Here is a 20980-nt window from a genome sequence, read left to right on the forward strand (position 1 = left end):
CCTTGCCGAGAGAAAAGTCTTCGTTCAGACCCTTGTCGCCTTGCCGAGAGATAATTCTGCGTTCAGACCCTTGTCGCCTTGCCGAGAGAAAAGTCTTCGTTCAGACCCTTGTCGCTTTGCCGAGAGATAAGTCTTCGTTCAGACCCTTGTCGCATTGCCGAGAGATAATTCTGCGTTCAGAACCTTGTCGCCTTGCTGAGAGAAAAGTCTTCGTTCAGACCCTTGTCGCCTTGCTGAGAGATAATTCTGCGTTCAGACCCTTGTCGCCTTGCCGAGAGAAAAGTCTTCGTTCAGACCCTTGTCGCCTTGCTGGTTTTGTACACGAGGCACACCCAGTCAAATTCCCCGCGGTCCGAGTCACCGCTGGTCACCGCAATCATCTGATGAGATGTCGGGTCCGAATATTGACCGGGGCCAGGGTCAAGTGTGTGAGCCGATGAGTAAGAGATTGGAAAGTGCTAGTGTCGGCTTGATTCATGACCCCCAGGCTGGCCTAATCTCGGCTTGATTCATGACCCCCAGGCTGGCCTAATCTCGGCTTGGCTGCTGCCCTGTGTGACCCTGATGCCAGGACTTAGATTAGCCATCGATTCTGTCCGACAAGGATTTGTCCAACATTGGTGCTCGTACGTTTATGCATGTATGTACTACTGGTATGTTCTTGATTAGTGACTGTGGGGCAAGACCTTAGTTTTACGCACAGGCGTGAGAGAAGAAGAGATGGGAGAGCAAAGATTAGCCATCGATTCTATCGGACAAGGATTTGTCCAACATTGGTGTTGTTGCTGACCAAAAGCGTGTATTCATATATCTGTACTTCTGTTATATTCTTGATTAGTGACTTTGGGGCTAGACCTTAGTTTTACGCAGTTTTAGGTGTGAAAGCAGTAGAGATGTGAGAGCAAAGATTAGCCTTCGATTCTATCGGACAAGGATTTGTCCAACATTGGTGTTGTTGCTGACCAAAAGCGTTTATTTATGTCTGTACTGCTGAGATGTTCTTGATTAGTGATTTTGGGGCCAGACCTGAGTTTTACGCAGTTTTAGGTGTGAGAGCTTAAGAGATGTGTAAGCATAGATTCGCGATCGTTTATGCTGGACAAAGATTTGTCCAACATTGGTGCTCGTGCTGACCATATAAGCGTTTATTCATATCTGCATGGGTGCAACTCTGCCGGCTACACGCCGGCAGCCGGTTTTTGGTTTCATCGGCTGCCGATGTTTTTGTTCCAGGAGAGTGTTTTTTTGGCATTTTAAATACTACAAAGGCTGGACCCCAACTTTTGCCGGTTTTTTGGAATTTTCCAGGTTGCACCCATGTATCTGTACGTACTGCTGACATTATCTTAATTAGTGACTTTGGGGCTAGACCTTAGTTTTACTGAGTTTTATGTGTGAAAGCAGTAGATATGGGAGAGCAAAGATTAGTCATCGATTCTATCGAACAAGGATTTGTCCAACAGTGGTGTTGTTGCTGACCAAAAGCGTTTATTCATATCTGTACTTCTGTTATATTCTTGATTAGTGACTTTGGGGCTAGACCTTAGTTTTACGCAGTTTTAGGTGTGAAAGCAGTAGAGATGTGAGAGCAAAGATTAGCCTTCGATTCTATCGGACAAGGATTTGTCCAACATTGGTGTTGTTGCTGACCAAAAGCGTTTATTTATGTCTGTACTGCTGAGATGTTCTTGATTAGTGATTTTGGGGCCAGACCTGAGTTTTACGCAGTTTTAGGTGTGAGAGCTTAAGAGATGTGTAAGCATAGATTCGCGATCGTTTATGCTGGACAAAGATTTGTCCAACATTGGTGCTCGTGCTGACCATATAAGCGTTTATTCATATCTGTACGTACTGCTGACATTATCTTAATGAGTGACTTTGGTGCCAGACCTTACTTTTACGCAAAGGCGTGGGAGCAGTAGAGACGTGAGAGCATGGATGAGCTATTGATTCTGCTGCACAAGGATTTGTCCAATAGCGGTGCTACCGCTGGCTATTGGCGTTATGCTTTCTGTACTGCTGCTCGGTTCTCCAATAGTGATTTTTGGGCTAGAACTTCAAATCTGACGTTATGATAATAGTGATCACAGTTGACATCAGTTTTCTTTCGTTCAGCTGTCTATGCGTGACAAGTTTCCATCGAGGCTTAATTGCCTCTGACCGTATGAGTTTTGCCGGGCAAAGCAGACAGCAGATTTCTCTTGAGCCTTGTCTTTCCTGTCTAATTTGAGCCCATGGGATACAGTTCAGACAGAACTTTTTTTCTTAGCTGAGTGAAAGTGGATTTTGCGACGCCGTACCCATCCTATTTCTCTCAGATTCTGGTTCAGGCATAGCTGTTCTATATAAATAAATGCAAAAAAGGAAAACAAAAACAATTCTCGGGACGTCCAAATCTTGTAGCTAATTCCAGACAGGGCGGAGCTGAGGCCGGGATTCCGGAAGACAAAAGAGGATTGGAATCTCCAGAGAATTGCAGTGTCAGCAAAGGGTCGATGGCTTACACTGCCTCGTCCTTTGTCTTTCGCTAGTGGGGAGTATGTTTTGGCATTAGGAAGGGGGTTCTGATTAAACAGGGATTATGGGTTGGGCAAAGGTCGAGGTAATGTAGTTTGAAGCCTGTACATGATGCAGAGTGATGTAAATATAGGGTTGGTTATTTCAGACACGATTAACTGCACAGGTAAATGTTGTTATAACTTGGATTTCCCTTGTCATGCGAGGTTACAGGGAATACAAGTTTATCCTACATACGTGAGAGAGACACTCGTGAGATAATAATCGTTCAAATCACACGTGTGTATATCATGTAAATGAGGTCATGTCAAGCAAGTCTGGCAGGGACCTGTTTTTCCACTGCTTATGATGCCAAAGTCACCAAGACAAACGTCATTATAGAAACAAAATTGCGCTCGCTAATTACCCTCGATAAAGTTTTAGAACTAACACGTCACGCCACACTTTCAGAGTGACGTTTCTTTACTTTGACGTAATAGATTGCACGAGGCTTTAGAAAAGATCGATGTTCCAAAACAAGCGTCTTCAATTTAGCTGCTTCGACTGCAGGACATTTTCAGAAAAATACACGTAAGTACAGTATGTAGGATAAACAGAATACTACATGGCTTGCTGTGTCGTAACAGATTTACACTCGTTGCTTTTTTAAATAGTGAACAGCTCGCTTTCGCTCGCAGTTCAATATTTTAAAAAAAAACTCGTGTAAATCTGGTACGACACAGCAAGCCATGTAGTATTCTCTATATGTGCATTTATGTATTTATTCCGTCATACGTACGAAGCCTCAAATCACCAGTTCAAGATGACAGAACACAAGAAGTTGGTCACTGACACTGTCAGAACAACAGAAAGTACAAGGAAGATGCTGACACCACTTTCTTCAGGCCCTGGAGTTCACTACCCAAACACTCAGGATTTCTGGGTTGACTAAAACTAATTCAGAGATAAGAGCGCGCGTGTCGGTGTTTTGTGTGGACAGATGCTAGCCAGATTAATATTCCAAATGTCTAAGTACGTACGTGTTGAGTATCGTCTGCTTCAGTCACTATTACTGGCATGGCAAACATTGGACCAGACCGGGGGTATTGCGAGGTAAAAGAAAATCTTATACCCTCAGTAGGGCGAGATAACAGCATCATAGTCTTGGCAGTGCTCAGGGCACCATTATCTCAATCATCATAGACCGTCTGCCAACACTAAACGATAATAGATCGGCGAGACGAGACGGATGTCTGTGGTATTATATTGGATCTGATATCGGGTTTCGGTCGCAATAGTCCTGCTGGTCAATACGTAATACTGACTTTGGCGAGGGGTGACGAGAGACTGAGGCTCACGAATCATTCTATTGGTCCATCGTATGTCCACACATATTGTCCAGAAGGTGTCAAAGTAAGACATCACTTGCTATTTGCATCCCCCCCCCCCCACCTTTAGATATACTCATTCGCAAGTATATACTGAGAAAGTATCATTCATTGATTTTCATTGGAACTATATTTTATCAAAGTTTGAGGACGCTTATGACATGGGAGCCGTGGTAGTCCCATGCAATGCAAAAACGACTTTATCCCCGAGTACGCTAGTACTTGGGTCCAGCAGACTTTAATTGTGTGTCTGTGTGTGTATCTGTGTGTGTGTCTGTCTCGACTTAACAGCTTATTGCTGGGAAACTACTGGGCGCAGTTCGTTCAAAAGTTGATACACTAACTTGATAATCGGCCGGACCGTAGACACCACCTTAACGTTGGACTTTTCTCGGAAACTATCAAAGCGATCGGGCTCATATTTTGTTTAGTCGTGACCTCCAATGACCTCTACACTTTAACGATGGTTTCGTTGACCTTTGACCTTTTTCAAGGTCACAGGTCAGCGTCAAAGGAAAAATTAGACATTTTATATCTTTGACAAAGTTCATCGGATGTGATTGAAACTTTGTAGGATTATTCTTTACATCAAAGTATTTACATCTGTAGCCTTTTACGAACGTTATCAGAAAAACAAGGGAGATAACTAGCCTTTTCTGTTCGGCAACACACAACTTAACGTTGGGCTTTTCTCGGAAACTATAAAAGTGACCGGGCTCAAATTTTATGTGAACGTGACTCATTGTGTTGTGAATAGCAATTTCTTCCTGTCCATCTGATGCCTCATATAATATTCAGAACTGCGAAAGTGACTCGATCGAGCGTTTGCTCTTCTTGTTGTTTTTTTTCTTAATTCTTGTTTACTATTGTTTATTATGAACGTTTTAATGTTTTATTTTACTGTAATAACTTTTTTAATTGTGTAAAATAAATTTAAAATTATTTTTTTATTTTTTTTTTAAATCCACGTGCACAAGACAAAAACTTTCATACTGGGGGAGCGAGCCAGTCTGAAGAGTACTCGGGTCCAGCGCCAGCGTTTTTTATTGGCTCTTGGCACCGCCATCGCATCAATTGTCGTCATTTCGTTAGAATTACCGAACACAAATTTACGAAGGAGAAAAGAAGTCGAAAAGGACTGCAAAAGACTTGAAAAATGGCCGAAACATTGTATGGCTCTCTCGGCAAATTTGCTGAGATAAAATGAAGCAACTTCCATGGAAAAAAACAGATGTTCGCGAGGGGCTATACGTAGACTTAGGAAGAAAGAAGACCGTGGTTTCACATAATTTAACGTATACGTATAGTGCCAGAAATCATCCACGGAGACTTAGGTGAAGCATCGACTGTCTGGTTGAGTCGCCATTATGGAGGCCCCTCAAGCGCGTGCCGGCCCGCAGCGAGATGGATCGGAGATGGACAAGAGAGAAGGGCTTTGGGAGGCTGGCCGGGGGATTAGATTGACCGCTTGGGATGACCACTCGAGGAATCACTGGCATCATCCCCCTGTGTGCTGGTCGATACAGACACTTAGCCGCTCCGGGCAGGCAAGGAAAGGACGAGAAGACCTGCCATATAGGTGACGCAGCAACGACCGATGGAGATGAGAACGTCCAGACGAACGGTTTGGGTTGCTGATAGTTGGTTGAAACTAGATTTTATTCCGAAAAAAGTGTGGTTACATTAGTACATCAGGAATTGTTTTTTCATGTTCTGTCAAGGTCAGAATATCGTTTAATTATACCCTTGTTGGAAATGTCAAACAAAGTAAAGAATATAACAAAAGAATAGCTCTGATAGTTCTGTTGCTGTTGTCGCCTACGATGATTTCGGTAGATAGTGTGAGGCGAACGAAAGAAAATCTGTAATCCACACGCAAGCAAAAGAACCCGTACTGTATGCACTGTTCGCTGCTGGGCCTCTGGGAAGTGGGGTTGGGTTGGAAGGATGGTGGAACATCACAACACTCGAAAGCTTTCACACCAGACAACATTGTATGCCGAAGTTGATGTCAACGAACTGCCACTGCTTCCAAACGTACTGCTGCGCTTTTTAACAAATAGAAATGGTTTGGTAGTATGCCGTAACGAGAGTTAGTTCCAGTGATGGTTCTACAAAATGGGATTTGGTGGTGCTTTTATGCTGTAGCTGTACTTTCCCTCTGACAAAAAAAAAATCTGTATTTTGTTCCATTGATGTCACAAGTGACCGCAATGCACCCTTTAAGAAAATCTGGAAATTGAACTTGTATATCATGTGATTTATCTATACTGGGGTACTTTGGTGACAGAAAGAGCTCTGCCAGAGTAAATCACTTTCACTCCAGCCATAGATTACAATCTGTTGTGCGATGTGTGATGTACTTGAATTGTAATTTCCGGTTTGTCGAAGTCCATGGGGCCTCCTTTAACGTCCAGAAAGTAGAGTTGCGACTTTGCAAACACCCGAACACAGGGTATGACGACATTATGCCTCCCTTTATATTCTTACAGTGGCCTCATTTTTCAATTGAAAAGCTCTTGGGTTGACAGAAGTTGGCCGTTTTTACGACAAAGAACAGAACTCTAAAGGAGAGAAGCAGAGTTGCGTAGTTCAAGAGAGAAGTTTTTCATCCGACTTATAGTCCCTTGAGTCCAAACCTCTTCAGACAGAAACACAGAACGCAAAATGGAAGGGGTTAGGAAAGAATTGCGAGAGGGGAAGGAAAAGAAAAAAGGGAGGAGTTGGAAGAAAAAGGGAAAAGAAACGTTGAGAGGGAGGAAAGGGGGTAGGGGTGGAGGTTCCCTTCGTGTCAGACTGTCGCTATCTGCGTGTGTGAGTTTCGCTGACGGTCTCTATCCGTCTCTTCTCTTGGGAGCAAACACTCGTCTCCTGACCTACAGAGCTTCTGGCACGTGAAGCCCGCTGTCTTCACACTCTCACTGCTGTCACCAGTCGCCAGACAGTTCACTCTTGCACAACACAGTGTTCGGTGCACAAAGCGTAATAGATGGAACAGTCCAACCTGTCAATTTAACGACCACCCAAGGCCGGGACCAACTGCAACAGTTCCTCACAGACAGGTGGTCGTTACGGAAATTGGAATCATCTATGGGAAAGGATCTCGTCGGGGTCTGTTTGGGGCGGTCGTAATGGGCAGGTGGTCGTTATCAAGAGGTGGTCGCTGAGGCAGATTCGACTGTAGTGTCTTTCAAAGGCCACACGCCAGAACCTTTTGCGATAGGTCAAGGGATGTCGCCAGCGCTGGACCTTGCATTTGAACGCAGCCCAACGATGAGCACAACGAACACAAAAAAAATAGAGAACATGCGCAGCTTAACATCCCGCTTAACGTTCCCAAAGAATCGACAGGCTATCACCATCTTTAATACTGAAAAATTCTGAAGCATGCGATACTCTCATTCAAGTGTAAATTGTAATGTCCTTGTCAAATCACAAGTGATGAGTTGAAATCGAGAAAGTCATCAAAGTTATTTATACTACACTAGGATGTGCTTGCTATCCATGTTCAGCAGAGTCCTGGCAGCACAGGGTTGTAAAACGCACGTACGTGCGACATGCGATGCTGAGAGTGGCCATAGTTCGTCATCAGCCGTAAGACAGTTGACGAAACAAGCTGGGATGTAATGCAAGTGCAGCACGCTATGTTAATAGGGTGCAGGAAACATGAATGCTCGCAGACTCCGGTGAGTATTTGCTGGCATTGAGGACGACCATTCTGTAACGGAAGGTCGGCTAAAGCGTAGCGATTTTCGATCTCGCGAGTCTGTCGATTTTGTGTAAATGGGTCATTAGTCTGGATTTTACGGAGTTGTCTGTGGTGCACTTTGCTTCTCAGAGGTCTGTCTGTTAGATTGTCTGTGGTGCACTTTGCTTCTCAGAGGTCTGTCTGTTAGATTGTCTGTGGTGCACTTTGCTTCTCAGAGGTCTGTCTGTTAGATTGTCTGTGGTGCACTTTGCTTCTCAGAGGTCTGTCTGTTAGATTGTCCGTGGTGCACTTTGCTTCTCAGAGGTCTGTCTGTTAGATTGTCCGTGGTGCACTTTGCTTCTCAGAGGTCTGTCTGTTAGATTGTCCGTGGTGCACTTTGCTTCTCAGAGGTCTGTCTGTTAGATTGTCTGTGGTGCACTTTGCTTCTCAGAGGTCTGTCTGTTAGATTGTCTGTGGTGCACTTTGCTTCTCAGAGGTCTGTCTGTTAGATTGTCTGTGGTGCACTTTGCTTCTCAGAGGTCTGTCTGTTAGATTGTCTGTGGTGCACTTTGCTTCTCAGAGGTCTGTCTGTTAGATTGTCCGTTTGTCTGACTGTCTGCCTTTCTCTCTCTCTCCTTTACTCTCTGTCGTTTTTCTGTGTGAGAGTGGGGGGGGGGCGGGGCGGAAGAGGTGCTGGCTTTTCTTCTCCCTGTCCTTATCCAAACCACCTTCACCTCATCCACAACTCCCCCCCCCCTCCCTCCCTTAACACCGGTTTTCACCGGTCGATTCGCGCAAGCCTACTCGCCACAAAACCCAGCAACACAATGAAATATCAGGCCAGTCCAGCGCCCACCAAAATGATCAAATTAGACCAGCGAGCATATGGCCTGATTATTTCGTTACCCACTCTTTATTCAATTCCACATTCCCCTTTTTTGCCAAGGACGCTCCAAAGTAAGAAACAACCAATCACAACACACTTTCAAACATTTCAAAAGAGGCTCTCCAAATAAAAACATAAAAAGAAAGATGAATAATGAACGCCCCTAGAAAAAGGGAAAAAAAGAAAAAGAAAAAAAGATCAATGGCCTTAAAATCAAATGTTGGAGAAGGGCTTCCCGCGCCGTGAGGGATGGCTGCAGGGCGAAAAGGGTTCACAGCAGACGAAGGCACGGTCTCCTGGAGGCCTTGCACAGTGTGTGCTCGGGCTGCTCGTTGCTTTTGTGACTGCCCTACTTTTTTGTATTGAGCACAAGCAACCGGAGATCATCTAGGATGCGTGCCCTTCTTCCACATAATGAGTGAGAGTGAGAGAGGATTTTGTTTGTTTGTTTGCTTAACGCCCAGCCGACCACGAAGGGCCATATCAGGGCGGTGCTGCTTTGACATCTAACGTGCGCCACACACAAGACAGAAGTCGCAGCACAGGCTTCATGTCTCACCCAGTCACATTATTCTGACACCGGACCAACCAGTCCTAGCACTAACCCCATAATGCCAGACGCCAGGCGGAGCAGCCACTAGATTGCCAATTTTAAAGTCTTAGGTATGACCCGGCCGAACCCACGACCTCCCGATCACGGGGCGGACGCCTTACCACTAAGTGAGAGAGGAGACAGAGTACGTTTGTGTGTGTTACAAAACTGCCCAAGAGTGATACAAGAACGACACGACAAAACAGGATCATATCAGTTAAGACAAGACAACATTTATTTTATTCATAAGGAAATGTTTTCTTCATGAGGACAAAACAAATAAAAAATTTGGCTCTTTGAATCTCGTGTTGCTATGCCTTTGTTGTCCCAGTGGCAACAAACGGTAAAAATATGACAAGCAGATATTTTGAACTTACAATGACCCTGGATATTCCCCAAGAACAAAACAAGAAGTGTCTGTGATGTGTGGATTGGAATCTGACATTTACATTCTGACCTCGCCCTAAGAACGGTCAGGCAACAGCCAGGGAACTGAAGAAGGCTGACTGTGTGGTACCAGACACAAAGAGTGTGTAGAAAACCGCAAGTGACTGGTGTAAAAGGAGGGAGGGAGGCGGATGGGACGGGGAGAGCGACGGAAGTTTCACAAAGCGAGAAATACTAAAGGTCAATAAATTGCTCACAGTCTACTTGTGATACAGCATTCTCTTACAATGGCGGACGAGACGAGAAGTATTCTCATTTAGGTGTGCTATTGCGACGCGTAGCTTTGTGCCTTGCTTCAGTCGCTCTGCCAAAGCAAGGCAAAATTTTATTGCATATTGACCACAGGCCCACCTACATAAAATAACGTCAAAGAGATGGGTCAGAAGTATAAGAATGAATATACTGCACGAGGTCTGTGAAGAAGACAATGATGATACACACATCATTAAATTGCAGTAAAACGCTTACTGTGCGAATCTAGGTTCATAAACCTTCAACCTTAAATGCAAGCTGCCGTGTCTCAGACACCAGGTGGTACGTACGGTGACAAAAAATTAAGCGTATTAAGTATTCCTCGGATTACTCCCGCGAAAAACGATAATCATAACAAAGATCTGCACAACAATAATCACCAGCTGTCTTTTCTTTCTTTATTTATTTGGTGTTTAACGTCGTTTTCAACCACGAAGGTTATATCGCGACGGGGAAAGAGGGGGGGGGGGGGGGGAGGAGATGGGATAGAGCCACTTGTTAATTGTTTCTTGTTCACAAAAGCACTAATCAAAAAATTGCTCCAGGGGCTTGCAACACCAGCTGTCGTTTTTGTCAATTATGAAAATAAAAAATAAAAACGAGTTAGCCTGAAGTCTGGAAGTACGTGGCTGACACCTGGATTTAATTCACACCAAACTGCAGTGTAAGTACACTTTCACAGGTAGATCCTGTACACTTTAACAGGTAGATCCTGTACACTTTCACAGGTAGATCCTGTACACCTACACAGGTAGATCCTAGTGTCTAATGTCTGTCCCTAAAACAAATGTTTCCATGATTCAGCTTCCTCGCTTATAAAAGTTCCACGATGTGTTTTTATTGACTGCGTGCACGTGCATGATGCATGAAGTATTCACTTATTTTCCCAGTGGTGCTCGTTCAGTATCTACATTGAAAATTCCCATCGGCACGCCTGTTCTGAGACGGCTATTTCTCTCCCCTCGCACATTTGAGATTATTTCCCTTTTGACATAACATTCTCAAAGACAAAAATGCGTTTAATTGTTATGAAAAGAAATATCCACATGTATTTTTATGCCAACAGTACTGATAATTCAAAATTAATGTTTGAACCCACTCTAAAACAACAACTCAAAATTAACTTTTTAAATCTCATGTTTTCAAAAAGTCAGTATACTTATTCTGGGCGTATTCTTGCTGATTCCCATGCGTTTGTTCATTTAGATTATTAATTTAGTGCACACAGGCGTGGCTTCAAACAATCAAAAATTCTCTTTGATCTAGCCAAGTGCTTGTAGCAGAATTCGAACTTGCCCTTTGCTTTGCCTGACGGCTATGACAAAAGAGATGATTGATCATTTAGCATTAGCTCCCCACGACAGGCTTTTTGGGCTTAATTGCTGTAATTAACACAGCTGGATTAGCAGCCCTGGCCTTTTGTGGAGCTCGTTTGTTGGCTGCTGGATGATGATTAATAATGTGGTGTGGTATGGGGGATGTATTGTGTGTAATGGGGGGTGAGACGACGTGTTCATTCGTGGTGCTGGTGACTGCTGATGGTGTGATGTATTTCCCTTGTACGTGAGAGAACTCACACATTTATTTTGAATGGAGAAATATTTTAGGTTTAGCATATGCTTTTGAACGGCTCTTTTTGACATAAACGGAGTTGAAAAGTAAACACAAGAAGAAGAAAACAAAAGATTTTTAAGAGAGAGAGAGAGAGAGAGAGAGAGAGAGAGAGAGAGAGAGAGAGAGAGAGAGAGAGAGAGAGAGAGAGAGAGAGAGAGAGAGAGAGAGAGAGAGAGAGAGAGAGAGAGAGAGAGAGAGAGAGAGAGAGAGAGAGAGAGAGAGAGAGAGAGAGAGAGAGAGAGAGAGAGAGAGAGAGAGAGAGAGAGAGAGAGAGAGAGAGAGAGAGAGAGAGAGAGAGAGAGCTCTCAACCCCTCATGATCGTCTTGGGACTGGTGAGAGTGATGTTGGCGATGGAATTATGCACATAGAAAATGCATTCAAACGCCAAGTAATGTCAACATTAATCCCGTGTAGGTCACTAGCACGGCGAGGCCCAGACTATTGCGTACTCAAAATGCAAATCATTGGTAAGTCCAACCTACTAGGCTTACCACCACAGAGACAATAGGTCAAATACAACAGAACATCGTTGTATACTGTTTTCCGTAGAATTCTACATGCAGTAGAAGCCTTAGTAGGAGAAAATAATCTGTAAATTAACACAAAGAAGAGATGGTAAGTAAGCGAAAAGAACATTGAAAATGGTGTGATCCTTTACGAAACTAAACAGCAAAATGCAGTACAGCAAAGACTATACAAGATAATGCAAGTCAATGGAATAATAGGCCGTGAAAGGTGGATGCAGCGCCTATAGGCTGTTGATCTATTGGCCGATGTGAATGCGTGATATATTGTGTAAAATATTCCATCTCACACGGCATACGCGCTTTGAACTTCGGATAAGGCGCTATATAAATACCCGTTATTATCCCAGCGAAGCTGGAGGTATCCCACGAACGCACTGTAATCGACTTGAGAAATGTTCATACCGATAATACATGATAAAGAAGGATTCTTTGTGCCCGGCTACGGGCTACAGTTGAAGATGGAAGTTCACCAAAAATTGGGACCATACTAACAAAAATACGGTGGGTGCAATAGGCGCCCCCATTTTTTGAGCAAACGCCACCCAAGGCCGCTTTGGACGGGTAGAAATTCCGTAGTTTCCAAGTCTATGGATAAAGCTCGCGTAAGAAGATTACGTCACGGTCGAAAGTCTTTGACGTCAATTAATGCATCATGACGTCATGCCTCCTTGTAGTCTTTTCTCTCGCGCGGTGTGTGTGTGTGTTCATTTTGTGCACATGTGTTAGTGTTACTGTGTGTGTGTATGTGTGTATGTGTGTGTGTGTGTGCGCGCGTGCATGAGTCTGTACTCGTGTGTGTGTGTGTGTGTGTGTGTGTGTGTGTGTGTGTGTATGTGTGTGTGTGTGTGTGTGTGTGTGTGTGTGTGTGTGTGTGTGTGTGTAAGAAAGAGAGAGAGAGAGAGAGGGAGGGAGAGAGAGTGTGTGTGTGTGAATGTGTGTGTGCATGAGTTTTTGTGTATGTTTGTGTGTGTATGAGTGTGTATATGTGTTTGTTTGAAAAGGTGTGTGTGTCCGTCTGTCTATGTGCGTATTTGTTTGTTTGTTTGCTTTAACGCCCAGCCGACCACGAAGGGCCATATCAGGGCGGTGCTGCTTTGACATATAACGTGCGCCACACACAAGACAGAAGTTTTCAGGCTTCATGTCTCACCCAGTCACATTATTCTGACACCGGACCAACCAGTCCTAGCACTAACCCCATAATGCCAGACGCCAGGCGGAGCAGCCACTAGATTGCCAATTTTAAAGTCTTAGGTATGACCCGGCCGGGGTTCGAACCCACGACCTCCAGATCATGGGGCGGACGCCTTACCACTAGGCCAACCGTGCCGGTCTATGTGCGTATGAGTGTGTGTTTTGTGTGTATGAGATTTGTGTAAGTCACTGTGTGTGTGTGTGTGTGTGGGTGTGTGTGGGTGTGTGTGTGTGTGTGCGTGCGTGCGTGCATGCGTGTGTGTGTACATGTGTGTGTGTGTGTGTGTGTGTGTGTGTGTGTGTGTGTGTGGGTGGGTGTGTGTCTGTTTGTATAAGAGAGAGAGAGAGAGAAAGAGAGAGAGAGAGAGAGAGAGAGAGAGAGAGAGAGTGGGTGGGTGTGTGTATGTGCGTGTGCGTAAGTGTATGTGCGTGTGTATGTGTGTTTGTTTGTAAAGGTGTGTATGTCCGTCTGTCTCTATGTGCGTATGGGTGTGTGTTTTGTGTGTATGAAGTGTGTGTGAGAGAGTGAGTGCGTGTGAGTGAGTGAGTGTGTATGTGTGTACGTGTGTAACTTGGGTGTGTGTGTGTGTGTGTGTGTGTGTGTGTGTGTGTGTGTGTGTGCGTGTGTGTGTATGAGTGTTCGTGTGTGTTTGAGAGAGAGAGAGAGAGAGAGAGAGAGAGAGAGAGAGAGAGAGAGAGAGAGAGAGAGAGAGAGAGAGAGACTCAGAGAGAGTAAGAGAGAGGTTTGTCTTTCGCTGGGGTATGCAGTGCCTTGGCGTTGCACTTCTACTTAATTATTATATTATTAAGAGAGGACAAGACTAAACAGGACAAGACAGCACAAGTCTTGGTACGATAATACAAGACAGGTAGGACAGGACAGCACAACTTTACACACGCCTAATCAAAACCCAAAAGCAGGAGCGGTCAGGGACGACGCACAAGAGAGTAGCGTTGGTTGCACCAGATTGACACAACACTGCACTCTTTGGGTTCGTTCATCATTCTGTGCTTGAACGAACAGATCATCGACTGCAGGGATGGGCTTGTCGCAGACAAGAAGGCCAACACAAGACGGCACATGAATCACCCATACAGTAAACTCATAACAGAGCACAGGGGTTGTCACTGTCAGTGTGTGAGTAAATGGGCTGACTACTTGTGGTCAGAGCATCATCTGGTTACGGGAGTACGGGGGCCCAAACAGAGGGGAAAGGTTTGTGTCCAAGATCAGATTCACAAGCATGGCTAGCAGCCCTTTCCTTTTCCAAGACTATATCCAATCATCCAGAGAATTTTAGTTTTGCAATATGGTCCCCTCCCTTCCATAGTCACAGTGTGTGTTCGTCGAGAAAGTGGCAATGAACTGGCATGAGTATGACCATGCAATAAAAAAGCAGTTTATTTTTCTACTCTGTAGTAAAAAATAAATAAATAAAAACCATAAAACACACAAAAAACACCAAGGCACTAGAATGCTCATGCACTGGATGAGTTTGACTCTGATGTGAATACACTTTGCAGAACTACATCAAAAGAGAGAAGACAGAGGGAAGGTTATGAGCGTGAAGACATAACAGTGGAAACACACGATGACAGACAAACCTGAACACGATACGGTCAAAGAGAGTGTTTACTCGCTGCGGTTGTGGGGAAGAACTGTTAACTGCATAAACGATGAGAGATAAGATGACAGTATGGAGGGAAATTATGTTTCCTTTGCTACATTCGCGAGAAAATGAATTGAGTGAGTAATGGTATCAAGAAGACGGGTTTGGAATGGACGTCTGTGCCGGTTTCGTCGGCGAAAAAGATGTCAGTCGATAGTCTTGGTGGTAAAACTTACAGATAAACAAATTATCAAAGCTCAATCAAGAAAATACTTTTTCAAAAATGCGCGACTGTCTGCACTGACAATGGGCATGGTGAAGAACAGAAAGAGGAAGAAGTCGTGTACAGGATATGACAAAAACAGCGTTTCTACCCAAAACGGGCACGAGAATGATCTTGAAGCAATTGGTCAAGACTGCATGATACGAAGGACAGCAATAAAGACAAGGCTATACTCTTTTACACACAAGGCAAGGTTGCACCCGGAAGTTTACTTTGCACACTATCAAAACCGATATATGAATGAATGTCTGTAACCACAGTGGACATGAAGATAAACAGGCATGATAACCTTCTATCAGAAAACACACGGATGTCTATTGTCGCAACGGGCATGAGGATGATTTGACAGTATGACCTGGCACTATATCACAAAACACATGGCTGTCTACTCACAACGGGCATGAGGGCCTTCTATCAGAAAACATTTGGATGGCTATAGATACTCACAACGGGCATGATGATGAACTGGCACTATATCACAAAACACATGGCTGTCTATACTCAGAACGGTCAGAATGTCTAGATACTCACAACGGACATGATGGTGAACTGGCACTATATCACAAAACACATGGGTGTCTATACTCACAACGGTCAGAATGTCTAGATACTCACAACGGGCATGAAGATGTTCTATCAGAAAACACACGGATGTCTTTACTCGCAACGGGCAAAATGTCTAGATACTCGCAACGGGCAGAATGTCTAGATACTCGCAACGGGAAGAATGTCTAGATACTCGCAACGGGCAGAATGTCTAGATACTCACAACGGGCATGAAAACCTTCTATCAGAAAACACATGGCTGTCTATACTCACAACGGGCATGAGGATGAACTGGCAGCAGAAGCCGATGACGAGCGACACTGGGAACTTGAGCTGTTTCTTGACGCTGTCAGTGTCGGTGCAGCAGCCGATGCCGAAGGTGATGAGGATGGCGATGGCGGCGGCGGAACTGTCGAAGACCAGGTCAGCCGTCCGTTGGCCCCTGACCGTGGTGACCGGGAACTGCGAGGTGGCCACAGCCTGGATGACGTTGTTGCCATGGTGAGGGATCTGACCGTTGTCGGCCAGGAGCCCCATGCTGTTGTCCATCACGGCCACGTTCATGGTCACACGCCCCACGTGTAGGGCTTGAATGGAGAAGTTGTGCTCGCGGCCCTCCCACACTTCCATCAGCAGGTAACTGCCGCCGAGGGGGGAGCGCCTGGACCCATCGCCGCCGCTCCCCGACCCCCCTGCTCCCCCTCCCGCTCCACCTCCATATCCTCCCCCGACCTGCCCCCCGAAGTATTCCAGCGGAGCATGGTGGCTGAGGTATCCGTGCTGAGACGATCCGGCCTGGCTAGAGCTGGGCCACACGGGGCGCGCGATCTTGTCGTCGCTGGAGAAAACCATGGCCAAGTAGCGCGACCCCTTGCCGTGCTGACCCCATGGTGCTGTCGTCGTCGTCCTCTGGCTGCCGTTGGTGTGGGTACTGGCGTTGTGGAAGGTGTTGGCTGTTGTTGTCGTGTGGAGATTGTTGTCGCTGTCCCTGCTGTCGTGAAGCTGGGTGTGGGTCAAATTGTTGTTGTTGTTGTTGCTGTTGCTGAAAGAGATGTGGGTGGTGGTGGCGGCCCCGGCGTTGTTACCCCGTGTGTCCGAGTGGCGTTTGATCTGCGTGCAGTTAAAATACACGCTCCGGCGCGAGCGTACCTTCAGCCGATCGATGGAGGGCGGGTTGAACTGAATCAGGAGCGTCTCATTGCGCGGCGGGGGGAGCAGGCTGTAGCGGGATGTTGGCATGCACGACACGGCCGCGGCCAAGAGGATAGCTGGGAGAGAAAGCCAGAGCTGCCACCCCCCTGAGCCCGCAGTGGACGAGGCCCGTGTGTCCCTGACTGCGGCCATCTCTCTCTCTCTCTCTCGATGTGTGAGCGTGTCAGTGTGGATGTCTATCACTGTGTGTGTGTGTGTGTGTGCGTGAATGTGTGTGTGTGTGTGTGTGTGTGTGAGACTAGCCTGCACACAGTGTTACTACACCAGTCGTCCCTTCCCTCATCCCTGTCATTGCTATCATTACCACTACTAACACCCCCAGCATGGGAACATAACAAAGCGAGGGACACACGCTGCTATAGTTAGTGCACTGATTCTTTGACAGCACGACGAATCACAAACAGCCTTCGTCGTCAACCCGTATCCTCAGACAGCTGTTCCTGGTCACACATTCCTGCACGCTATCCGGGGAATATCCTCTGCTGTTCCGCATCCATGGACGATGGTTTTATTGTTCGACTTTACAGATTCGCGTGGCGTACAGATTCGCGTGGCTTACAGATTCGCGTGGCTTACAGATTCGCGTGGCTTACAGATTCGCGTGGCTTACAGATTCGCGTGGCTTACAGATTCGCGTGGCTTACAGATTCGCGTGGCTTACAGATTCGCGTGGCTTACAGATTCGCGTGGCTTACAGATTCGCGTGGCGTACACTGGGTTTTTTAGTGCGCGGTTGAATTACCGAAACATATGCTAACGTGCTGTTTTGTGGTTAAAAATAAGTTGAGTATTGATTTGTTTCACATCGGGATGTTGCCTGCATGTCCGTATAATACTTCCCCGCCCTACACGCGATTGTAATAATAATGTGCCTCCACTAACAATACCGTCTATTTTTAAACACACAGTGGGTTGTGCGCCACCGTGTCCCCTCTCTCACCCCTCCCACTCAACTGTGGGACACCTGTCGCCTCACCAACACACAGCGTGCACACTTGTGCATCTCATTTGTCACACAACGAGAAGTAATCCATTTAGATCATATCGGCTTTCCATACCGTGTGCACTTAGCGTTTTTTTCTCACGCTCGTTACATTGTGACACATTAACACTCGTTGCGTGTGAAGTGTTAAAAATTGTTTGTCACAGTAACACACATTACTCTATTGAGATTAAATCGGCGTTTTGTTGTGGCGTAGTGTATGCATTGACCATAACGTTCGTAACATTGTGACACACTCGAACACACATTGAATATAAAATGATGCACATTTGCTTGTTGGCACAAGAAAGTAAATCCAGTACTTATTTGATGATCAGTGTTATTTCAGCGTACACTCACGCCTGTAACATTGTGGCACATTCACACACTTGGTTGCGAAGTGTCACAGACAGTAACACTGCCAAAATAATCCGTTTGACCAAAATCATAGTTGGTACAAGATGTACTTCTATATTTGTGGTCGACGTCGCATTCTTAAAACCGTAACGCATAAAGTAATCACAAGGAAAAACCGCATGTTATTTGACGTGGGAGGACTAGTTATCCGTTGTTAATAAACGGCGTGCGACAGAATGAGGATTCATTGTTTCCTCACGCTCGTAACGTGGTCACACAAAGTGCAGGGCCCTGTCTTTCACGCCACGATATCATTATCCGTTATTTCTGGCAGGCTTTGTTGCAGAGTGCAGTATACACCGTGTTTCATCACGCTTGTTACAATGCACACTGCTTAGTGAATTCTCACCTTGCTTCACACACAACCATCCGTTATTTCTGATCAGCGTCGGAGCAGCATTAACACATCGCGTTTAATCACACTTGCCACACAAACGCACATTGATGTGAAGAGTCTGTCACCTTGTCTGTCACTCCACGAGAATGCAATCCGTTTTCTGACCGACTTTCAGTGCTTCATCTCACGTGTAGCAATGTCACACAAACGCACATTGATGTGAAAAGTCTGTGATCATGTCTCTCACTCCACAAGAATCCAATCCGTTTTCTGACCGACTTTCAGTGCTTCATCTCACGTGTAGCAATGTCACACAAACGCACATTGATGTGAAAAGTCTGTGATCTTGTCTCTCACTCCACAAGAATGCAATCCGTTTTTTGACCGGCTCTCAGAGTTGCAAAGTTCACACAGTGTTTCATCTAACTTGTAACAATGTTCGCGCATTGATTTGTGAAGTCTTTTGCCCTGTTTCTCACGCTATCCAGAATGTAATCCGTTTTACCACGGCGAAATGGTGTGTAATCGGGTTACTGGTGATCGGTGCTGACAACTTGTCATCACACCCGTAACATAATCGCCATCACACCCGTAACATAATCGCCATCACACCCACCGGTGACGCCTTCCCACTGATGCTTTCACACCCTCTTCCTTGCTTGCAAATATTCACACCATCCTCGTCACACTATGGCAATTTTATCTGTAACAATATCAAGGGAAATTTGTCATCACATTTAGAGATGAGTAATTGATGTTCAGACGATATGTGAAATTTGACTGCTGCCACCTGCTGCATGTCGCTCAATGGTTGTCGTGTGTCGGTTTTAGTTCATCCGTTATTGGTGACGTTGTTGGTTTATGTAATCCGTTATGGCGGATAAATGGAAATAAAACATTGTTTAAACCTATCGCATTTCTTCAACTGGCGAAGATCCTGGCAAGCATGTTTCCTTCTTTTTGATGTCACAAACACAATCCCTGAGCAGTTGGTTGAAGTTTATGAAGGTAGCGCGTTTGGTTCTTCATGTTACCTGCACAAACACACTCCTTGTTGCATAGTTTTCCCAGGTAAACACAACCCTGTCTGAAGTGATTTGGTGACGAGGACCTAATCGTGTCATCGTGGTCATTGTATCCTTGCTGGAATTGTGTCCTGGCTCCTAGTCTCAGCCGAAAGCGTTGAAATCCAGGAATATAATGAATGTTTCCTCGGATCACACATCTGCGACCAGCGCTTACACACACTTTACTCGTTTGGTAAAGGTTCAGTTGCGATACCCCTAAAGGTAAGGTAAAACTTACACGCTGCTTGTAAGTGTGATCTGCTCTAAAACAGGGACTCTTGATGAATGTTTGTCCAGCTTGATACTCATAACAGCTTGATATTTGAGTCGTTATTGACTGATGATATAAACACGGAGCATTAGCTCGTCAATCGTCACTGCAACAACATTGCGTGTCGATCGGGTGTATGTTGATCATCATTAGCTGTGCACCCACTCACTCGTCCGTTGCTAATTGACGTCACACGATGTAGGCTTGTCATTAAGATTAGTTCCTGCGCTTGACAATAGTCATCTTCTCAGGATGGTAGGATGGTACTGGGTTTTCCCACCTGCAAAATATAACAATCATCATTATGTCAATAGTAAATGTGAAAATAGAACATGGTACTTTTCTCTTTTTACATTTAGTCAAGTTTTGACTAAATGTTTTAACGTAGAGGGGGAATCGAGACGAGGGTCGTGGTGTATGTGTGTGTGTGTGTGTGTGTGTGTGTGTCTGTCTGTGCGTGTGTGTGTGTGTAGAGCGATTCAGACTAAACTACTGGACCGATCTTTATGAAATTTGACATGAGAGTTCCTGGAAATGATATCCCCGGACGTTTTTTTCTTTTTTTCGATAAATGTCTTTGATGACGTCATATCCGGCTTTTTGTAAAAGTTGAGGCGGCACTGTCACACCCTCAATTTTCAATCAAATTGATTGAAATTTTGGCCAAGCAATCTTCGACGAAGGCCGGACTTCGGTATTGCATTTCAGCTTAGTGGTTTAAAAATTAATTAATGACTTTGGTCATTAAAAATCGGAAAATTGTAATAAAAATTATTTTTTTATAAAACGATCCAAATTTACGTTCATCTTATTCTTCATCATTTCCTGATTCCAAAAACATATAAATATGTTATATTTGGATTAAAAACAAGCTCTGAAAATTAAAAATATAAAAATTATGATCAAAATTAAATTTCCGAAATCAATTTAAAAAAACGGCATTTCATCTTATTCCTTGTCTGTTCCTGATTCCAAAAACATATAGATATGCTATGTTTGGATTAAAAACACGCTCAGAAAGTTAAAACGAAGAGAGGTACAGTAAAGCGTGCTATGAAGCACAGCGCAACCGCTACCGCGCCAAACAGGCTCGTCACTTTCACTGCCTTTTGCACTAGCGGCGGACTACGTTCAGTTTCATTCTGTGAGTTCCACAGCTTGACTAAATGT

The 20980-nt window shown here is 45.0% G+C and overlaps 2 protein-coding genes across 2 annotated transcripts in view; one reads left to right on the plus strand and one right to left on the minus strand.

Moving 5' to 3' along the window:
* LOC138967557 (uncharacterized) overlaps positions 1–20081 on the minus strand; it is a 34654-nt gene extending 14573 nt beyond the window's left edge. Inside the window, exon 1 of the mRNA XM_070340135.1 lies at positions 15798–20081. Within this exon, the coding sequence (XP_070196236.1) occupies positions 15798–16868 (1071 nt within the window). The 5' untranslated portion in view covers positions 16869–20081. The remainder of the gene's footprint in view (positions 1–15797) is intronic.
* LOC138967563 (trafficking protein particle complex subunit 13-like) overlaps positions 1–20980 on the plus strand; it is a gene marked incomplete in the record, with an annotated part of 259297 nt that overhangs the window by 35750 nt on the left and 202567 nt on the right.

Source organism: Littorina saxatilis, linkage group LG5 (genome assembly GCF_037325665.1).
Source record: "Littorina saxatilis isolate snail1 linkage group LG5, US_GU_Lsax_2.0, whole genome shotgun sequence".
Taxonomy (NCBI): domain Eukaryota; kingdom Metazoa; phylum Mollusca; class Gastropoda; order Littorinimorpha; family Littorinidae; genus Littorina; species Littorina saxatilis.